This window comes from Homarus americanus, unplaced genomic scaffold (assembly GCF_018991925.1).
Source record: "Homarus americanus isolate GMGI-L3 unplaced genomic scaffold, GMGI_Hamer_2.0 scaffold24922, whole genome shotgun sequence".
Taxonomy (NCBI): Eukaryota; Metazoa; Arthropoda; class Malacostraca; order Decapoda; family Nephropidae; genus Homarus; species Homarus americanus.
Window position 1 is genome coordinate 6,959,556 of NW_024722610.1, and position 23,865 is coordinate 6,983,420.

At 47.2% G+C, this 23,865-nt stretch overlaps 1 protein-coding gene across 1 annotated transcript in view; it reads right to left on the minus strand.

Annotated features, from left to right (window-relative positions):
* LOC121862985 (serine-rich adhesin for platelets-like) overlaps positions 1–23,865 on the minus strand; it is an 81,161-nt gene that overhangs the window by 23,360 nt on the left and 33,936 nt on the right. The window contains 3 exon segments of the mRNA XM_042361441.1: positions 4,883–6,124; positions 11,225–11,272; positions 12,590–12,726. Of these exon segments, the coding sequence (XP_042217375.1) occupies positions 4,883–6,124; positions 11,225–11,272; positions 12,590–12,726 (1,427 nt within the window).

The window sequence follows — 23,865 nt, forward strand, 5'->3', positions numbered from 1 at the left end:
TTGGGACTAATCAGTGTGGACCAGCAGCAAATTTAGGATAAACAGCAAGAATGTCTTAAACACTCCTGATCCAATGTATTAATTACAAAGTTCATGATACAATAAGTCAGGTGGCTGAAGTCTTTGACAGAGTCATTCAACAATATAGTGTTCGAGTGTATGAGAGAAGGGAGAAGACGAGGGTAGAGAATTGACGAGAGAAAGACAAAACTTCGAACGGTGGAAGAGGAAATAGGAGAAAAGAAGTAAACACAAGGAGGCATTGAAAGGGGCAGAGATAAACAAAAAGGCAGAAATGAGAGACAGGAAAAAGCCACCGTAACCCTGCAGGAGGAGGAGGAGGAGGAGAGGAGGAGGAGGAGGTGGGAGGAGGTGAGGAGGAGGAGGAGTCAACTCGACAGATAATAGGCCTCCTCCATCTCCTCCTCCTTCCACCTCCTCCTCCAGTCTTCACCTCCATCTCCTTCTCCAGTCTTCACCTCCCTCCTCCTCTTCCACACCCCTCTTTCCCTCCTCAACCAGATCCCCCCTAACACTATACCCCTCCTTCCCTCACGCCACCCTCTCCTTCCCCCTCCGCCACACCCTCTTTCCCTCCTCACCACCCCCCCTCCTTCCCCTGCCACACCTCACCCCCTCTACCCCACACCCCTCTTCCCCCCCCCTCTCCCTCACCCCCCTCCTTCCCCCCCCCCCCCCCCCACCCTCCTTCCCCTCACGCCACCCTCTCCTTCCCCCTCACCCACCCCCTTCCCCTCCACCCTCCTTCCCCCCCACCCCCCCCCCCCCCCCTCCTCCTCACCCCCCTAACACCCCTCTTCCCCCCACACCCTCTCCTTCCCCCTCACGCCACACCCCTCTCCCTCCTCACCCCCCTAACACCCCTCCTTCCCCCCTCCTTCCCCCTCACGCCACACCCTCTCCTTCCCCTCACGCCCACCCCTCCTTCCTCCTCAGCCACCCCCCTAACACTATACCCTCCTTCCCCCTCACGCACCCTCTCCTTCCCCCTCACGCCACCTCTCCTTCCCCCTCACCCACACCCCTCTTCCCTCCTCAACCAGATCCCCCCTAACACTATACCCTCCTTCCCCTCACGCCACACCCTCTCCTTCCCCCTCACGCCACCCTCTCCTTCCCCTCACCACACCCCCTCCTTCCCTCCTCAGCCACCCCCCCACCCCCTCACAACAGATGCCCTCAAGGCCAGGTGATCCACACAACACATTATTTGGGTCTCATTACTCGCACAGTTTCCGCTCTGGGTCATTACCATTGTCCTGACCGCCGCCGAGGGTGAAGGGGGAAGAGGAAAAATAGGAAGAGGAAGAGGAGGTCAAAAAGACGATGGGGGTGAGGTGGAGTTTACCGTGTCTACAGGCTAGGTGTCCCGTGCTCCAAGATATCTCGCGGTGCTGACAAGTCCTCACCCTACTCTTATGACACACACACACACACACACACACACACACACACACACACACACACACACACACACACACACACACACACACACACACACACACACACACACACACACACACACACACACACACACACACACACACACACACACACACACACACACACACACACACACACACACACACACACACACACACACACACACACACACACACACACACACACACACACACACACACACACACACACACACACACACACACACACACACACACACACACACACACACACACACACACACACACACACACACACACACACACACACACACACACACACACACACACACACACACACACACACACACACACACACACACACACACACACACACACACACACACACACACACACACACACACACACACACACACACACACACACACACACACACACACACACACACACACACACACACACACACACACACACACACACACACACACACACACACACACACACACACACACACACACACACACACACACACACACACACACACACACACACACACACACACACACACACACACACACACACACACACACACACACACACACACACACACACACACACACACACACACACACACACACACACACACACACACACACACACACACACACACACACACACACACACACACACACACACACACACACACACACACACACACACACACACACACACACACACACACACACACACACACACACACACACACACACACACACACACACACACACACACACACACACACACACACACACACACACACACACACACACACACACACACACACACACACACACACAAAGAGTTTAATTAGCCCTGTAATCATAATCATATGATTAATCATAATCCATTTTTTCATGACTTTTACTCAAAACCAAATCACAATCAACATTTTTAATGATTATAATTATATTATTGATACAATTATAATCATAAGCATAATCAAGTGGTGTAATCAACCCCGTGTCTGCTGGTATGATTAAGTTAGGACCTAACTGTTCATAACCCCCAGCACTATACCGACGACTCTTACACTTAGAGGATAAATAAAGTGGTGACCAACTGTTTCAGCCTTACATTGTACACTGCAGGACAAGTGTTATTCACTCCACGTTAAAAGCCTCCATAACTACATCAATTAATAAATGTAAACGTTGTCGGACCGGGTGATGAGTCCCATTATAACATTGTTATCCCCGGCTACTGTGTGCGCCTCACGTCTCACTCAGAGGCTTCGGATTCACGCTCGGGGTTCACACTTGACGGAGACAACACTGAGTGTACTAGTCGGTGTTGTCCCCAACTATTACTAAAATAGCTCCTCGAGTCTACTACTTCCTTTGTGTCACTCAGAAGTGCATATGACGACTATCTATAGTCAGGAAGAATGATATGAATTCTTAGTCATGTCAACTTTGTTGGTGGGCCGATACGGGACCGACAGGGCCGTCGGCAGATGTTGTACATGTGGAGGGCTACATCTAGTGCGGGGGCAGCGTCTTTCTGTCACTGGCGCTTGTCAGCCTTTGCAAGTACTCGAGCTAACTCAAAGGTTTTAACACCTCGTTTGGTGTGGTGGGCACAGCTAAATGAAAAGTTAGCTTCGCTAACCGCTAATCTGTTAACTAAAAAGTTAACTTCGCTAACGCTAAACCGCTAAACAGCTAAAAAAAATTAGCGGAAGCTAACGCTAACCGCTAACTTTTATTATATGAATTTAGCTTTGTTTTTTTTTTGGCTCTAAAACCACCCTTAAAAACAGACCTAGACAGCTGAAATTTTCTTATGTTGTGTTGTAGCTTAGACATAGAGCTTTCCCAAAAGGTACAGCATGCCAAGATCAGATGATGATCAAGGTGTACACAAATAATTAAATGAACAAATGAAATTAAACATTAGTTTACATTCAAGTTTCAACATACACTTTATAATCTTTATTTACTGTACGAAAAGACAGAAAGTATTAAACAAATCCAAAAACTATACAATAGTACTGTACAGCACAGGTAGCAAATAGCATCATGCCAAGATCAGATGATGATCAACTTATCAAGGTGTACACTGTACACAATTTCACAAATAATTAATTTGCATTCTCATCCAACCTATCGGCCTCATTCATTATTCGTGTAATATGCAATACCAACCTGTTACGAACCCCTCCACCCAGCACTACGAACCACGCCATCTATTGTCTTGATCTACCTACCCAGCACCACGAGCAACGCCATCTAGGGACGAGACACGAGTATGACTCGTCTTAGTTACCACTCAGGGGTTTCTCTTCTCCATATCCTGGTTGTTGCGTCACCTCCTCAAAGTCTTCTTTGTCAGCTCCAATTCGAGGAGAGAGCACTTGGCTCTGGGAAGTGCCCACAGGATCATCTATCCTCTAAACCTGCGGCGAAGTGACTACCTACCGTCTTCTACAATACTCAGCCTTACTCGTCAGCCATCTCAGCTCCTCACTTAAGTATTTGTATTTTGTATTGCCTCCCCCACGTCCACTTGCTTCAAAATTGTTTATGTTGTATTATTATGTATATACTGTTAATGTTTAGGTTAAGTATGGTTAAGGGTAATTTATAAGCTGAATATTTTGTTTAGGGATTTATGGTACTTTATTATACACAACGAAAACTCGCATCCTTTGTCTACCCTTTTATAGTCCGATTGTCTTTGTTTTTGTTTTTTTGTTACCTGTTGGGATCTGGGTAGACGTATAACTATATTCTAAATCCCCAACTCGTAACAAACCACAGACAGGAACAAACATGTATAAAATTTGTTAGCGGACTTAAAGTTAGCGGAACTAAATTTAGCGGAAGCTAATTGGTCCGCTAATGGTTTCCAAAGTTAGAGAAAACGCTAATCCGCTAACGAAAAAGTTAGCTTCGCTAATTAGCGGTTAGCGGATTAGCGGAACCGTGCCCACCACTGGGTAAACGTTTCCCAGGTGAGGGGGTCAATCTGGCTTCTTTTGCAGGTTTGTCTTAAGACTATCCTTATACTTTTCCGTGGACCACCAGCGTTACGTTTGTCATTCTTTGAATGTGATTGTAGAATAGCTGCTTTGGCAATCGACTGTCCAGTCCACCGCAGCTGATCAAGGGCAATGTCCCCTAAAGAATAAACGGACCACCAAGTACCGACTGCTCCTTAAACTAACTCCTTGAATATAAACACCACTTCAAGCACCAACTAACATAATTAATATAATTAATTGTGTGGAAACACAAACTCCCGCTCAAGATCCCTTTATGATAGGAGAAAAACTAAACACAGTATATTAAGTAGAGTAGTTATATCAGAGTCGGCTTGGTACTGTATATTAGGATGAGTGAGGACCACGACATGAGTGGGAGGAAGGAATAGACACTTACCTGAGGTCATGAGGCTGGGTGAGGGGGCTGCCAGGTGAGGGTGTGACGATGATGGCTGGCGCGGGTGTACCATGGCGGGCGATGCGTTTGGGCGTGGATGTGTCGAGGGCGGGGAAGCTGCCTGGCGTGGGTGCTGCATGGGAGGTGAGGTTGTGTACCGCAGGTGGGAAGATGATGGAGAGGCAGCTTGGTGTGGGCGTGATGCTGGAGGAGATGTGGCCTCACGAGGACGTGGTGCAGATGGGGATGTGGCCTGGCGTGGGCGGGGCGCAGGCGGGGAGGTAGCCTGTCGTGGACGGGATGAGGAAGGCACCTTGGTGAATACCCCGGAAGCGTCGCCGTCATAGTCACTGTTGTCTGAGGTGCCCCGGGAGGAGACGCTCAAGCCGGAGTTGGTCCTGGAGGCTGGTGAGTGGTCGTCCTGACCCTCTACTTCTATCTCGATGATCCGCGTCACCCCTTGAGGAGCATGGGGGTGCCGACGTAGCTTAGAGGTGGGCGTGCCCTGGTCAGGGGGTCGGCTGCTACCATGACGGCGCGAGTGTTCCCTGGGGGCAGGCGTGGGTGGGGGAGCACTGCGCCTGTGGTGGATGATGGCAGGATCGTGGTTGATGGGTGTGCTGGTGATGGGCCCTGAGCTGATGTAGCCACCCAGGGATGGGTTCTCCCTCAGCGGCATCACTGGGGACTGTGAGCGCCGAGAGGGCTCTGAGCGCCCCCGGCCCGGTCCGCTAGGGGAGCGCGCTCGTGTGCGAGGCATAGAATGAAACCTACTGGGGTCGTGTGCTAGGCTGGGGGAGAGGTGGGGATCGCTAGGCTGGTCGTGGGGTTCTCGGGCCTGACGGAGTTTGCGGGGCAGGGTGGACGGCCGCTCAGGCTTGGAGGGTGGAATACGGACGGACTGTTGGGGCAGGTCAGGCAGCAGGCGACGCCGCTGTGGCACTGGAGGGGAGTCAATGGAGAGTTGACGCTGTAGGGTGTAGGAATGTGGCGAGCCCGGGCTGTCGGGGTACTGGCCTTGAGGTGGGAGGGGCGCGGGGCCCTTCAGATGACGTGGACCTGGTGGTACACCGTCAAAACTGCTCATGCTATACCGGCGGGGCGGCGCCCCCCGGGAAGGGTAGTGCGGTGAGTCCCACGGGGGCTCGTTTTCGTCTGTGGGTGTGCGGTGCCCCCGAGGTGGTTTATGTGGGGTAGAGGAGGGCCGTAGCTCAGGTGAGGTCCGCTCCACACTCGCCGGACCTGAAGGAAAAGTAGCAGGTTAAAGAGAACCAATGTTACTACAGGTGTATGGGAGACAACACACTACATGATGCGACGCTAAACATAAGACATGCTTACTGGTGTTAACACTACAGTACAGTAATAGGTAGACAAACTACTGCATCAGGTCACTCTAGCAAGAACAACAAACTACAATATTCTACATTATTTTTCAAAGATAACATAACAAACACAAAACAATAAACAGGATAAACCAAACATACTCTGTACTGCACCAAGAAGGAGGACAATACAGACATTCTGGAGTAATAACATCACAGTAGTAGTATACAAATATTCTCGCCCTAATTTGAAGATAAAAACATAGATAGCTTAACACAGTTGATCGAATACCCTACAATTTTACTTTTGAGGATACTAATCCATCTCAAATGTACTGTAGTCATTGTATACGAGAGGGTTATGAAGCTGGCTGGGTGCATTTGTAAGTGCATCTAATTAAGTCAAATTTTCTAGATATTTTTCAATTACCATGACAAATTTTGCCAGATAATTAGTCAAAATTACTTCAGCACCAAGTCCTAATTTACTGAAGAACTGCTGGCAACTGTTTGTGTATGTTATATGTGCACACTGCAAGAGGGAACACTGCTGTCATCTGCAGCTCCCTGGGTGTGGTGTTGGGGCACGACACGACGCCTCCTCCACCAGGTATAGAAAACACAACCAACAGTATGACTAGAGCCAAGCGGTTCAGGCAGTATGACACAAATGCCTATTTTTGCAGTATCAATATAAAATTGCACATTTTGTCACTTTTCGTTAGTTTTATCGACTGGTATAAGAGAAACCCTTAGCTGTTTTAATTACTACTTGGCTGTCCTTAAATAAAAGAAAATATCCGGTTACTTTCCACGAAGTAGATTACTTTATGTTAAAATCGAATTGGACGTGTGTGTGTGTGTGTGTGTGTGTGTCCTTACACCGGCGCTCCGTCCTCCGCGGCCTGGACGTGCTGTCAGTCAGTCAGTTCCCTTTCAAACACTGCTGGACTCATTTCACTCTTCTTCAAAACTTATCAATTTAGTTAAAAGAGTTTGGTGGCAATGTGTTGTCTACAGATGGGGCAGAATTATTTTATAAAATGTGCAAAAAGAAAACAAAACAAAAGTGAACTAAGAGAATTAGTACTTTGTTTCTCAACATTTAGACACTCATTAACACACAGCTAGCGGTGTTGGCACAACTGGGAACAAAGTGTAACTTGTAAGAATTTAAAAAAAAAAAAAAATCTAAAAAAGTAATATTCTGAAACCAGCAAATTTATTTTGTTTGAAAGGAAATGTGGTTTATGTTCAGGATTTTTTTTATGTGTAAAAACTATCGGTTGTTTGGTGTGTTTACTAACAGAAGAAAATGTTAAGATGAGAGAATTTAACAAGTTAGTAAACATTGTTATGCTGAGGTGCAGACTGTACTGTACTGCACAGTAAATGACACATTTTGGGCTCACATTTCCTCTCTGAGAAGCAGCTAATTTTCACGTGAGAAAATTAATAAAAAAATACTATTTTTTGCAACAAATTAACTAGTTAACTCTCATTTATTTTGTTAATAATGTAATATTATGGATAATTTTTCTATAAATATTTTTTATGCAAAATAATTATTGACTTTTTCGTTTTCATGTTGCCTATTTTTGCCCATTCGGCTATTTTCCTGCCATCTAAAAAAAAAGTGTTGCAGTTGTAACATTACTAGAAAATCTCCACAAGGATCTCTGACACCTTCCCTTATTATACAGATACTTTAACAGCTACACTCACTAGTGTCACCCCCAAGCACCATAACCTGGCCTACGAGGGCTTCTGGCATGGCCCATGACCTGGCCTACGAGGGCTTTTGGCATGGCCCATGACCTGGCCTACGAGGGCTTCTGGCATGGCCCATGACCTGGCCTACGAGGGTTTCTGGCATGGCCCATGACCTGGCCTACGAGGGCTTCTGGCATGGCCCATGACCTGGCCTACGAGGGTTTCTGGCATGGCCCATGACCTGGCCTACGAGGGCTTCTGGCATGGCCCATGACCTGGCCTACGAGGGCTTCTGGCATGGCCCATGACCTGGCCTACGAGGGCTTCTGGCATGGCCCATGACCTGGCCTACGAGGGCTTCTGGCATGGCCCATGACCTGGCCTACTGAGGGCTTCTGGCATGGCCCATGACCTGGCCTACGAGGGCTTCTGGCATGGCCCATGACCTGGCCTACGAGGGCTTCTGGCATGGCCCATGACCTGGCCTACGAGGGCTTCTGCCATGGCCCATGACCCTGCCTACGAGGGCTTCTGCTATGGCCCATGACCTGGCCACCAGGAGGCTGGCATGGCCCATGACCTGGCCTACGAGGGCTTGCATGGCCCATGACCTGGCCTACGAGGGCTTCTGGCATGGCCCATGACCTGGCCCACGAGGCTGGCATGGCCCATGACCTGGCCTACGAGGCTTCTGGCATGGCCCATGACCTGGCCTACGAGGGGCTTCTGGCATGGCCCATGACCTGGCCTACGAGGGCTTCTGGCATGGCCCATGACCTGGGCCTACGAGGGTTTTGCTGCCCATGACCTGGCCTACGAGGGGCTTCTGCAGCAGGCCCATGACCTGGCCTACGAGGGCTTCATGGCCCATGACCTGGCCTACAGAGGGCTTCTGGCCATGGCCCATGACCTGGCCTACGAGGGCTTCTGCTATGGCCCATGACCCACCTACGAGGGCTTCTGCTATGGCCCATGACCTGGCCTCCCAGGGCTTCTGCTATGGCCCATGACCTGACCTACGAGGGCTTCTGCTATGGCCCATGACCTGGCCCACGAGGTTATGGCCCATGACCTGGCCTACAGGCTATGGCCCATGACCTGGCCTACGAGGGCTTCTGCTGCGGCCCATGACCTGGCCTACGAGGGCTTCTGGCATGGCCCATGACCCGGCCTACGAGGGGCTTCTGCCATGGCCCATGACCTGGCCTACGAGGGGCTTCTGCTATGGCCCATGACCTGCCTACGAGGGCTTCTTGCTATGGCCCATGACCTGGCCCACGAGGGCTTCTGCTATGGCCCCATGACCTGACCTACGAGGGCTTCTGCATGGCCCATGACCTGGCCTACGAGGGCTTCGCATGGCCCATGACCTGGCCTACGAGGGCTTCTGGCATGGCCCATGACCTGGCCTACGAGGGCTTCTGCTATGGCCCATGACCTGGACCTACGAGGGCTTCTGCTATGGCCCATGACCTGGCCTACGAGGGCTTCTGCTATGGCCCATGACCTGCCTACGAGGGCTTCTGCTCATGGCCCATGACCCTGACCAAGGAGGCTTCATGGCCCATGACCTGGCCTACGAGGGCTTCTTCTGATGGCCCATGACCTGGCCTACGAGGGCTTCTGCTATGGCCCATGACCTGGCCTACGAGGGCTTCTGCTATGGCCCATGACCTGACCTACGAGGGCTTCTGCGGCCCATGACCTGCCTACGAGGGCTTCTGCTATGGCCCATGACCTGGCCTACGAGGGCTTGCTATGGCCCATGACCTGGCCTACGAGGGCTTCTGCTATGGCCCATGACCTGGCCTACGAGGGCTTTCTGGCGGCCCATGACCTGGCCTACGAGGGCTTCTGCCATGGCCCATGACCTGGCCTACGAGGCTTCTGCTGTGGCCCATGACCTGGCCTACGAGGGCTTCTGCCATGGCCCATCACCTGGCCTACGAGGGCTTCTGCTATGGCCCATGACCTGGCCTACGAGGGGCTTCTGCTATGGCCCATGACCTGCCTCCATGAGGGCTTCTCTGGCGGCCCATGACCTGGCCTACGAGGACTTCTGCTATGGCCCATGACCTGGCCTACGAGGGCTTCTGCTATGGCCCATGACCTGCCTACGAGGGCTTCTGCCATGGCCCATGACCTGACCTACGAGGGCTTCTGCTATGGCCCATGACCTGGCCTACGGGGCTTCTGCTATGGCCCATGACCTGGCCTACAGAGGGCTTCTGCTATGGCCCATGACCTGGCCTACGAGGCTTCTGCTATGGCCCATGACCTGACTCTACGAGGGCTTCTGCTATGGCCCATGACCTGGCCTACGAGGGCTTCTGGCGGCCCATGACCTGGCCTACGAGGGCTTCTGCTATGGCCCATGACCTGGCCTACGAGGGCTTCTGCTATGGCCCATGACCTGGCCTACGAGGGCTTCTGCTATGGCCCATGACCTGGCCTACGAGGGCTTCTGCTATGGCCCATGACCTTTCTTTTGACGCTCCATTCCACTGAATCTCCACCACCCAGATCGCACTTATACCCTGGAGCAGTACTGTGTTACTCCCTCACTCACAGTTTTTTTCTCATCATATAACCTTTAACTGTTCTCATAGTGACACCACGGTCAGAGCGCCATCTTTGTGGTGCCTCCATTAAACAAGTGTATACAGTACACCAAGCGGCTGAAGGACTTGAAAACACTGCCAGAAAATTGTCGAGATCAGATTATGTTTATATGATCGATCACTTAACCAGTTATCAGCTCGGCCGGCTGGTCACTTATTTGTTACTTTATGAACTTTATTGTCAAGTGTTAGTACAAGAGTATGTCTGGCTCAGAACACAGGACACAGTTTGGAGAATTACATGCATTACTGTTGTACCACTGCGCCCCCACACACAAACACACTTGGGCATTATTTCACTCGTTGCCACCCAAACAATTTTGAGGATTTTATGGTTGCAATCAATAGTTGAGACAATTCTAAGTCACATTTCTTCTATGACGTTACTCTCGCAGACGAGTTATATGCTAGGAGGTCCAGGGCCCCTCGGTTAGGAGGTTAGGTTAAGTCGTTTGCGAGAGAAACGTCATAGAAGAAATGTGTCTTAGAATTGTCTAAACTATTGATTGCAACCATAAAATCCTCAAAATTGTTTGGGTGGCAACGAGTGAAATTTACCACACTTGTTCCCCGCACTAAAGGACGGGTGCTGAATACTACCAACACAAAACAACACAGAATCCAACAAAATTAACACACAACACAACACAACACACAAAGCGTCTGTAACACAAGAGTCTTACGTGGAATATTTGGGTTCCTCCGCGTCCCATCCTCCCGCAGGTCACACCCTTAGAGAAAACGGGTATAACTCACTTCAATGGCCCACTCTACCATACGAGTGTCACAAGACTTACAGAAAGATATGCAATTTGTGCGCCTTATTATTAACTTAACTTAGACTTCAATAATTATATTACAATTATTAGAGAGAGAGAGAGAGAGAGAGAGAGAGAGTTAATTTCAAGATTAGATAAAAATTCAATGTATTAAAACAAATTCCACCAACAACAACAATCACTAAACCAAGACTTATAAGTGAAGGTTGACAAGTATCCCAATGACTATATAACGTATGTATTTGTGTCCCGACCATAATACACTGTGCATACTAGTAAACCAGACTCCCAACCTAACCCTACACAATCATAGTCATCGAGATTGGTGCCTAAATGAACCGAGGCAATTTAGACTGGGGGGAAAATCATTGTGGTTAGGTTAGGTTAGCTTGGAACTTATTAAGACCGAGGCAATTTAGACTGGGGGAAATTCATTGTGGTTAGGTTAGGTTAGCTTGGAACTTATTAAGACCGAGGCAAAATTGTGATGGTTAGTTTATGTTAAGTTGGTTAGGACTGAGGGCATTGGAATATAAACAAGAAAGCTTTCAGTCAATATCCGAAAGCAAAGTCTTGAAAAAAATCCAATAAAAATGAAGCTTAAACAACAGAGAAGTTTATGAGACTCTCTTTAAAAAAAATGTGACCACTAAAACCTGAGGTAACACACTCATGAGGCAACAGACAGAAACACAAACCTGAGGTAACACACTCATGAGGCAACAGACAGAAACACAAACCTGAGGTAACACACTCATGAGGCAACAGACAGAAACACAAACCTGAGGTAACACACTCATGAGGCAACAGACAGAAACACAAACCTGAGGTAACACACTCATGAGGCAACAGACAGAAACACTAACCTGAGGTAACACACTCATGAGGCAACAGACAGAAACACTAACCTGAGGTAACACACTCAATGAGGCAACAGACAGAAACACTAACCTGAGGTAACACACTCATGAGGCAACAGACAGAAACACTAACCTGAGGTAAACACACTCATGAGGCAACAGACAGAAACACAAACCTGAGGTAACACACTCATGAGGCAACAGACAGAAACACAAACCTGAGGTAACACACTCATGAGGCAACAGACACTCCACGCACAGTATGGCCGGTATCCTCACTCAGCGCCCCTCTGGTCGATATAAAATGATGGGATTTACACACACACTTATTCCTGTACCTGGATACACACACCAGCACGCACGAACACACGCATGTTGACTGATTAACTCGACACACACACAAACTCACTTGAGATGGTCCATGATCGCTTGATGAGGGAGCGCTTGACCACATCGGCCGGGGGGACATACACCTTATTCTCTCGTCGACGACTCGGCCGACGGATAAACTCGTTCATCCACTCTCCTGAAGCCAGCTGAATCTCTCTGTAAACAAAGAATCACATTAGAATGGTTTGTTCTCGTTAGATAAACGGTATTAAATAAGGTTGTTAAAAATAAGAAGTTATCCCTCAACTTTCTCCATTTTCTTCAAGTCTTGGTTTTCTCTTACAGCTGTTATGGTTAACTCGTTCAAAAATATTTTATACTGCTGATTCCTTTAACGTAATAAAATATAACACACCGACATCTTCATAAAAGGTAACTCACCCACTCCTGAAATCACGGACACATAACACATGGAAATACGCACCAACACCTCAACTACTACACGTTATGAGATAATAGTCACAAATTTCGTGCACGTTCACCTATCACCAGAGGAGACTAAACCACGTATCAACTTCAAACTAGGACCATCAGTGTAAAACAAATGAATATTATTGACAATTGGTATCGAAGATCTTTTTTCGGATCACGTGAGATTAGTCCCCTAGCCCCAACCCCCACAGACAGCGCTGAGGGAGTCAAACGAATGAAACACACAACACGAATAACAAAATATATACCATACAATAAGAATCTTAAGGCTTCTTGTACATGGTAGATTCGCAGCCTTAAATAACATGCTCGAGAAGCTAGCATGTAGTAGACAAAATTCCTTCTACAGTGCCAATAACATCCTTACAGACTCCCAGTTTGGATTTAGAGCTAGAAGGTCGACTAAGAGTGCTCTGCTATCCTTTACTAATGACACCTTAAATTCCTTTGATGAGTCAGTTCACAGTCGGTATATTCTTGGACCTCTCTAAAGCCTTCGATACTGTCGACCATACCATCCTCCTCTCACAGCTTGAACATTACGGCATTAGGGGCCTGTCCCACAATTGGCTTACCTCATATCTGTCTAACAGGAAGCAGTATGTCTGCTATAGTAATCATCAATCTGACTCCTTACATGTTTTGTATGGCGTCCCTCAAGGCTCCATTCTCAGCCCAGTACTGTTCTTGTTGTGCATAAATTATATAGTCCACTCCAGCACATAAGTAAAATATAATTTACAGGCAGACGAAAGTAATCTTTATGCCAGTCACCCAGACCTCCATTCCTTGATGAGAACTATGAACACTGAATTAACTAAACTAAGGAAATGGATAATATGTAATAAACTGACCTTAAACCTTTAATAAAAAACATTACACAATCTTTCACAGAAGGAAAAACTTATTAGTCCCTCAAACGTGATCAAAATACTAAATTCCTTGGGGTTATTGTTGATGAGAAACTTAACTGGAAAAACCACATACACGCCATTCACAGTAAAGTCAGTAAACAGTGCGGTATCATGTATAACACTTGTTTCACTGTCATACACTATAGGGGGCCTCAGGAACCACTAAAATACAACCCTTGGTCACTGCTCAGAAAAAGAGTTGCGGGGACAATGACCTATTTAAAAAAAAAATCACACAAACGAAAAATTTGCGAAACTGAAGCCATTAAAATTCGAGGAAATTAAGACTTACTGCTGTGATCTATTTGCTTATACAGTTAATCATTTAATACAGAAGACTACGCTCCAAATCATCTCAAAATATAGTTAGTAATATTTTTGTAAGACTTAAATTTTAAACTTTTACTATACCACTGAAAACCATTTTATCATATATTGTCACGTTCATAGAAATTATCATCGCCAAAATTATATCGGTATTATTTTAGTTCCGGTCATCCGGGAAATCTTAGGAGGTAGGTTGGTTAGGTTAGGTACCCAAACTATTTTTCCGATGGTTTTGAACAATGTGGACTTTCGTATCTGTCGGAAATTATAATTTGGATATATCTAAATACAAGGATGACCAAAACTAAAATTTGCCATCAGGAACATGACCCTGACTGTCTCTTTGTTTCACCCCAACAACCCGTGTTGTATCTCGTCCACTAACTTACTGTATATCAACTCTACTGTAAAAATGTGTATATACTTATAATATAAATGTACAAAATAAATAAATGAAAAAAGTGATAATCGTGGTAACACAGTAATATGTATTTACTAACGCGATGTTACATGTAGTAATCGATAATACTAAATGTTATCTAATAATTCCCAGAGATAAATGTATACTATATAAGGTGCCACTAAGAGGGTTCAGGCTCTCACTTGGCTCAGCCAGGTCAATATTATTATTCTTGTCTACTCTGCATCTGTATTTTCTGGCCTTAATAAACTGTTTCAATATCACAACTGTACTGACACTATCGTCGAAGACATACCAGGACAGGTGTTGCTGTGCACATACCAGACAGGTGCTGTGTACATACCAGGACAGGTGTTGCTGTGTACATAACAGGACAGGTGTTGCTGTGCATACCAGACAGGTGCTATGTGTACATACCAGGACAGGTGTGGCTGTGTACATACCAGGACAGGTGTGGCTGTGTTCATACCAGGACAGGTGTGGCTGTGTACATAACAGGACAGGTGTTGTTGTGTACATACCAGGACAGGTGTTGCTGTGTACATAACAGGACAGGTGTTGCTGTGTACATACCAGGACAGGGTGTTGCTGTGTACATACCAGGACAGGTGTGGCTGTGTACATAACAGGACAGGTGTTGCTGTGTACATACCGACAGGTGTTCGTAACAGGACAGGTGCTGTGTACATACCAGGACAGGTGTGTTGTGTACATACCAGGACAGGTGTGGCTGTGACATACAGGACAGGTGTTGCTGTGTACATACCAGGACAGGTGTTGTTGTGTACATACCAGGACAGGTGTTGTTGTGTACATACCAGGACAGGTGTGGCTGTGTACATAACAGGACAGGTGTTGCACATACCAGGACAGGTGTTGTTGTGTACATACCAGGACAGGTGTGGCTGTGCATAACAGGACAGGTGTTGCTGTGTACATACCAGGACAGGTGTTGCTGTGTACATACAGACAGGTGTTGCTGTGTACATACCAGGACAGGTGTTGTTGTGTACATACCAGGACAGGTGTTGCTGTGTACATACCAGGACAGGTGTGGCTGTGTACATAACAGGACAGGTGTGGCTGTGTACATACAGACAGGTGTGCTACCCAGGACAGGTGTTGCTGTGTACATACCAGGACAGGTGTTGTTGTGTACATACCAGGATGTGTGTGGCTGTGTACATAACAGGACAGGTGTGGCTGTGTACATAACAGGACAGGTGTTGCTGTGTACATAACAGGACAGGTGTTGCTGTGTACATACCAGGACAGGTGTTGTTGTGTACATACCAGGACAGGGTGTTGTTGTGTACATACCAGGACAGGTGTGGCTGTGCATACACAGGACAGGTGTTGCTGTGTACATACCAGGACAGGTGTTGCAGTACATACGAGGACAGGTGTTGCTGTGTATACCAGGACAGGTGTTGCTGTGTACATACCAGGACAGGTGTGGCTGTGTACATACAGGACAGGTGTGGCTGTGTACATAACAGGACAGGTGTTGCTGTGTACATACCAGGACAGGTGTTGCTGTGTACATACCAGACAGGTGTTGTTGTGTACATACCAGGACAGGTGTGGCTGTGTACATAACAGGACAGGTGTGGCTGTGTACATAAACAGGACAGGTGTTGCTGTACATACCAGGACAGGTGTTGCTGTGTACATACCAGGACAGGTGTGGCTGTGTACATAACAGGACAGGTGTTGCTGTGTACATACCAGGACAGGTGTTGCTGTGTAACATACCAGGACAGGTGTTGTGTGTGCATACAGACAGGTGTTGCTGTGTACATACCAGACAGGTGTGGCTGTGTACATACAGGACAGGTGTTGCTGTGTACATAACAGGAAGGTGTTGTGTGTACAACCAAGGTGTTGCTGTGTACATACCAGGACAGGTGTTGCTGTGTACATACCAGGACAGGTGTGGCTGTGTACATAACAGGACAGGTGTGGCTGTGTACATAACAGGACAGGTGTTGCTGTGTACATACCAGGACAGGTGTTGCTGTGTACATACCAGGACAGGTGTTGCTGTGTACAAACAGGACAGGTGTTGCTGTGTACATACCAGGACAGGTGTTGTGTACATACCAGGACAGGTGTTGCTGTGTACATACCAGGACAGGTGTTGTGTGTACTGTACATACCAGACAGGTGTTGCTGTGTACATACCAGGACAGGTGTTGTTGTGTACTGTACATACCAGACAGGTGTTGCTGTGTACATACCAGGACAGGTGTTGCTGTGTACATACCAGGACAGGTGTTGTTGTGTACATACCAGGACAGGTGTTGTTGTGTACATACCAGGACAGGTGTTGCTGTGTACATACCAGGACAGGTGTTGCTGTGTACATACCAGGACAGGTGTTGTTGTGTACATACCAGGACAGGTGTTGCTGTGTACATACCAGGACAAGGTGTACATACCAGGACAGGTGCTGTGTACATACCAGACAGGTGTGGTATATACCAGGACAGGTGTTGTGTACATACCAGGACGGTGTTGTGTACATACCAGGACAGGTGTTGCTGTGTACATACCAGGACGGTGTTGTTGTGTATATACCAGGACAGGTGTTGTGTACATACCAGGACAGGTGTTGCTGTGTACATACCAGGACAGGTGTTGTTGTGTACATACCAGGACAGGTGTTGTTGTGTTGACGTGTCATTGTTGTCAAGAGCAGCGGTGCGTCCTCTTAACTCTATCACCTTATCCACCTCCTCTCAACTCTTGGAGGTGACTGACTGACAACGTGATGTGCTCTCTTACCATACACGGCGTGTTAGTAGGTGCGGCAGTGACTGGATAGTTAAGAGAGATGTTTGGCTGGTGATTGGACAGTTCACACAGACAACAAACCAACCACACCTAAATATAAGATTTAAAGTGTTTCTACTTTAATATACTCTATCTATACTGTACTGTACACGTTACCCTGGCGTGGCTGTAACACGGGCAGTCTGGGTGAATTATTGTCATTAATGTTGTGCTTCGTTATTGTTATATAGCGTTCATCTCTGCCTTCATAATGGATATAAATACTTCCCTTTTAATGGACCCGACCTCGTGTTTTTAATTATTGGTACAAATAAATCTATAAAATATTTAAGCTAAAACTGTGCGCAAAGTTTGTGAGAAATTCCACCAGACAAAGTGGCTGAGGATAGCATAAGCGGGGCGCGGGTCATGACTGGTCCCTGATCTGATCTGACTCGTCCTGGCCGCGGCTCGTCTTCCTCAAGCCAGATCAAAAGATACTCTCACACCGATATAGACGACAAAAAGCAAAATATTACTATCGCCTTATATGAAGCGGCATGATATGTACTGTGGTGACAATTCGAGTATTTTTTGTAAATGTTATTGTCCGCGGCCCGCGCTTTGTCATCCTTGTGGCCTGGAGGTGGACGGCTGGTGTGGTGTTGCCACCCTATTATTATGTCGAGGAAACTGTCCAATCCAGTACCCTGCACCACTCTCCTGTGTCTAATACTCAACACCACGACCAACTATAAACAGAAAATGAATTTGAACGGCCATTTGGAGGATTATGTGAGCGGGTGTAGAAGCATGGTGGTGGTGCTGGGTGTGAGGTGTCCCGGCCGTGACCCGGCAGCCTCACGCCCACCACCCGCGGGTACATTACACTTCCCGTACCACACGCGCGCGCGCGCCTCTAATCTTGCCCAACCAGACAGCCTGGCCCCGGATTCTCATATATTCGTACGTTAAATTATCGCCCTAACTAGTGGTGGTAAACCTGCGGCACAAAGATAACCCCACAGGCTACATCATACACTTACTGTACAGTTCCTCTAAAATGTGGCGTCACCTGCCTCACCCGAGCGGCGGCACACAGGTGCACATTTACCGTGTGTCTGTGTTTGTGTGTCTGTGTTTGTGTGTCTGTGTTTGTGTGTCTGTGTTTGTGTGTCTGTGTTTGTCTCCGTGTGTCTGTGTTTGTCTCCGTGTGTCTGTCTGTCTGTTCGTGTGTCTGTGGCGTTTAAACACCTTTATTTCTTGGGTAAATTAGGACTGCTACCATTACAGCTGACACCCATTAGACCTGACACCCATTGAGCTCCATTACAGCTGACACCCATTAGACCTGACACCCATTACAGCTGACACCCATTAACAGATGACACCCATTAGACCTGACACATTACAGCTGACATCCATTACCTCTGACACCCATTACAGCTGACACCATTACAGCTGATTAGACCTGACACCCATTACAGCTGACACCCATTACAGCTGACACCCATTAGATATTACAGCTGACACCCATTACAGCTGATTATCAGATACTCCCATTAGACCTGACACCTATTACAGCTGACACCATTAGACCTGACACCCATTACAGCTGACACCCATTAGCTGACACCCATTACAGCTGACACCCATTAGACCTGACACCCATTACAGATGACACCCATTAGACCTGACACCCATTAGACTAACAGCCAACAGGAAACGTCATCTCGCTCCCATTAAAGATAATCAATTGCCCTTGGAGTCTTTCACCATCCGGTACCCTCTTAACCCATCAGAACACCCCTCAGAATACCCATCAGAACACCCATCAGGACACCCACTACACCTAATTAGAGCACCCATCAAACACCTCAGAATACCCATCAGGACACCCACTACACCTGATTGGGCGCCCATCAGAACACCCTCAGAATCCCATCAGAACACCCATCAGGACACCCACTACACCTAATTAGAGCACCCATCAGAACACCCTCAGAATACCATCAGGACACCCACTACACCTAATGAGCACCCATCAGAACACCCCTCAGAATACCCATCAGAACACCCATCAGGACACCACCATTAGAGCACCCATCAGAACACCCTCAGAATACCCATCAGGACACCCACCACTGATTGGAGCGCCCATCAGAACACCCACTACACCGGATTAGAGCACCCATCAGAACACCCATCAGAACACATCAGGACACCCACTACACCTGATTAGAGCGCCCATCAGAACACCCTCAGAATACCCATCAGAACACCCATCAGGACACCACTACACTAATTAGAGCACCCATCAGAACACCCTCAGAATACCCATCAGACACCCATCATACACCTAATTAGAGCACCCATCAGAACACCCTCAGAATACCCATCAGGACACCACTACACCTGATTGGAGCGCCCATCAGAACACCCCTCAGAATACCCATCAGAACACCCATCAGGACACCCACTACACCTAATTAGAGCACCCATCAGAACACCCCTCAGAATACCCATCAGGACACCCACTACACCTAATTAGAGCACCCATCAGAACACCCTCAGAATACCCATCAGAACACCCATCAGGACACCCACTACACCTAATTAGAGCACCCATCAGAACACCCCTCAGAATACCCATCAGGACACCCACTACACCTGATTGGAGCGCCCATCAGAACACCCATCAGGACACCCACTACACCGGATTAGAGCACCCATCAGAACACCCATCAGAACACCCATCAGGACACCCACTACACCGGATTAGAGCGCCCATCAGAACACCCATCAGGACACCACTACCGGATTAAACTACCAGGACACCCATCAGAATACCCATCAGGACAGAGGCTCAACACAGGCGATCACCTGAAAATTAGACCCACCTTGAGCTTCTTCACCTGATGATTTAACACCCCCCAACGCTACCTGGAGGTGAGGTTAGGTTAGGTTAGGTTAGGTTAGGTTACGTTACGTTAGGATAGGATAGAATAGGTTAGGTTTAGAATAGAATTAGGCCAGATTAGATTAGGCTAGGCTTGGTTAAGTTAGGTTAGGTTAGGTTAGGTTAGAATAGAATTAGGTTAGGTTAGGCTAGGTTAGAATGGAATTGGGTTAGGTTAGGTGATCATTAGGGTGGTTAATATCAAGGTGAAATAAGTTAGGTGTATCGTCAGGTGAGTTATAATTATCGGTACAAAACACCTCAACATCCTGCAAGACGAGACTCATACACCTTCCCTTAACAAAGAACAGGAAGACCTGATTTAAGAGCTACTGTGGCTGTGTGAGTCTGTCTGTGGCTGTGTGAGGCTGAGTGTGTGTGTGTGTGTGTGTGTGTGTGTGTGTGTGTGTACAATAACTGGTTGAGATGCGTGTAATTCGGTGCCGTACTTAACCACACATAGGTGTTGCCAGTTACCTTTAAATGAGTTCAATTAACCTAGGCTGGTGCAGGAATGGTTAGGTTAGGTTAGGTTAGGTTAAATTTGGTTTGAGTTAAGTTCAATTTAGTTAGAGGTTAGATTTAGGCTAAGTCAGGTTTACCTTGGTTGGATTAAGTTAGTGTCAGATTAAGTTAGTTTAAATCGGGGTAGGAGTGGAGAGAGGGGAGGGGGTGAAAGAGAGAGGGGACACGGAGAGGGAAGGGGGTGAAAGAGAGGAGAGAGAGGGACGGAGAGAAGGGGGAGGTGGGTAGGGGAGGAATAGGAGGAGTGGTAGAAGAAACCCAAGCTACCAACACACCACACTGAGTTATTTAAATGTATCCAGGAGTGAGAGGTATAATAAAATTGGGGTTGGGGGGTGGGGTCTTTTACCACTCCAGGGACCCTTTTATAGCTCAGCTGGATACGCCCTACACGCTGGGGGGGTGACCAAGGGGGTGTATGTAAGTATGCTTATTAATGATGAGTTTGGTTGATTTTCTTTTATATATATGTATCTTCAACTGTCTGTTTTCTCTGTCTGTTCAGCATCAGCGTCAAATTACCGACCGATCAGTTTGACGTCAGTAGTGGGAAATTTCTTGGATCAATTATAGCAGATAGCATCCGATCGCATCTAGAAAAGCAAATTAATCTACGACTCTCAACATGGCTTTACAAAGGAAAATCTTGTCTAACAAATCTGCTAACGTTTTTTAGGAAAGTCTTCGAGTAGTAGATAATGACGAAAATTACGAGGTTATTTACTTAGACTTTAGCAAAGCATTTCAGAAGTACCGCATCAGAGACTTCTGAGAAAAATTGAGGCTCATGGTATCGAGAGGAAAGTTTTAAATTGGATAAAATCATGGCTCACCGATAGAACGCAGAGGGTCAGCGTAGATGGTGTTAAATCTGAGTGGGGCCGTGTAACCAGTGGGGTTCCCCAGGGGTCAGTACTAGGCCACTCTTGTTCATAATCTACATAAACGATCTAGATACTGGGATCAGCAGTGTGCAAGTTTGCGGATGACACCAAAATAGGGCAACAGATTAATTCAGGGCAGGATGCAAATGCACTACAGGAGGATCTAAATAAACTGCAGGGGTGGTCTGAAAAATGGCAAATGAAATTCAACACCAGGAAGTGCAGCTTACTTAATATTGGAAGAACAAATACTTATAATGTATGCATAACAACATCAACCTAGAAGTCGACTTGTGAAAAGAGACCTAGGGGTACTTAAGCCCGGACCTACGGCCTAAAACAGTGCGTTAATGTTCGAAATAAGGCAAACAGAGTATTGGGTTTTATATCTAGAAGTGTAAGTAACAAAAGTGCAGGGTCTTATTGCAACTATATCTTGCGCTCGTCAGGCCGCACCTCGATTATGCGGTTCAGTTCTGGTGCCCCTATTATAGAATGTGATTCACTGGATGATAGAAGTGGTAGTAACTCTCGACAGAACTGCCATGCACAGACCAACCGGCCTATTGCAGACTCATATTTTCTTATGTTTCTTATGTTCTTATCTGTCTGTTCCGTATGTTTCTGTCTCTCTGTTCCGTCTCTCTGTTCTGTATATTCTGTATGTTCTGTTGTCTGTTCAAAATGTTCTGTCTGTTCTGTTCTGTCTGTTCAAATGTTCTATTCTGTCTGTTCTGTTCCCTGTTCTATCTCTCTGTTCTGTATGTTCTGTTGTCTGTTCAAAATGTTCTGTCTGTTCTGTTCTGTCTGTTCTGTATGTTCTGTTCTGTCTGTTCCATTTGTTCATAATGTTCTGTCTGTTCTATCTCTCTGTTCTGTATGTTCTGTTCTCTGTGTCTGTTTGTGTGTGTGTCTGTGTGTGCAAGTCAGTTTGTTTTACACGTTATTCCAGTTTTGCTTTCACTCTCTTACTCTCTCTCTCTCTCTCTCTCTGTGTCTGTCTCCCTCTCAGCTTTCTCTTTCCCCTCTCTCTCTCTCTCTCTCTCTCTTTCTCTCTCTCTCTCTCTCTCTCTCTCTCTGGCACCATGACCCTGAGCAAGAGGTAATTAATCTATGACCCCTGGCTAGTTTACCTTAGGTCACCTGTTGATCAACGTGAAATAAAACATTAGAAAGCAAATGTATGAAGAACAGACGGAAAATCACCATGCATCAGTGTTGACTTTCTCTCCATCTGCCTCCACAGACACGTGTGGTGTGGTGGATCAAGGTTGGTGCACACAGGATAGGTTGGTGCACACAGGATAAGTTGGTGCATACAGGATAGGTCAGTGCACACAGGATAGGTCGCAGGGATAGACAACGAGATATAGTCTGCTAATAGGTCAGTGTTACCAGAATAAAAAAATATAAGAAACCCACCATGAACGAACCCTTATAAGACACCCACCATGAACGACTGTACAAGAAACCCACCATAGACGAACCCCTTACAAAAAACCCACCATGAACGAACCCCTTACTAGAAACCCACCATGAACGAACCCCTTATAAGACACCCCTACAACTAACCCTGAAACCCACAGAAACCCCAGAACGAACCTTATAAGAAACCCACCATGAACGAACCCCCTTATAAGACACCCACCATGAACGAACCCCCTTACAAGAAACCCACCATGAACGAACCCCCTTACAAGAAACCCACCATGAACGAACCCCCTTACAAGAAACCCACCATGAACGAACCCCCTTATAAGACACCCACCATGAACGAACCCCTTTACAAGAAACCCACCATGAACCCGAACCCCCTTATAAGAAACACCACGAACGAACCCACATCGATACAAAAAACGAACCCGCCACGAGAGACGATATCCTTGAAGGCCATCTAAAATCAACGCCATTCAGTTAACACAAGGTCATCCTGCCCTAAGATCCCATTCCTTAGAGGTAATGAATTGTACACCTCCCTCCCTCCTACCACCTACCTGTCTACCTCACTCCCCTCCTCCCTCCTCCCTCCATCCTATCTACCCCACACCTACCTACCCC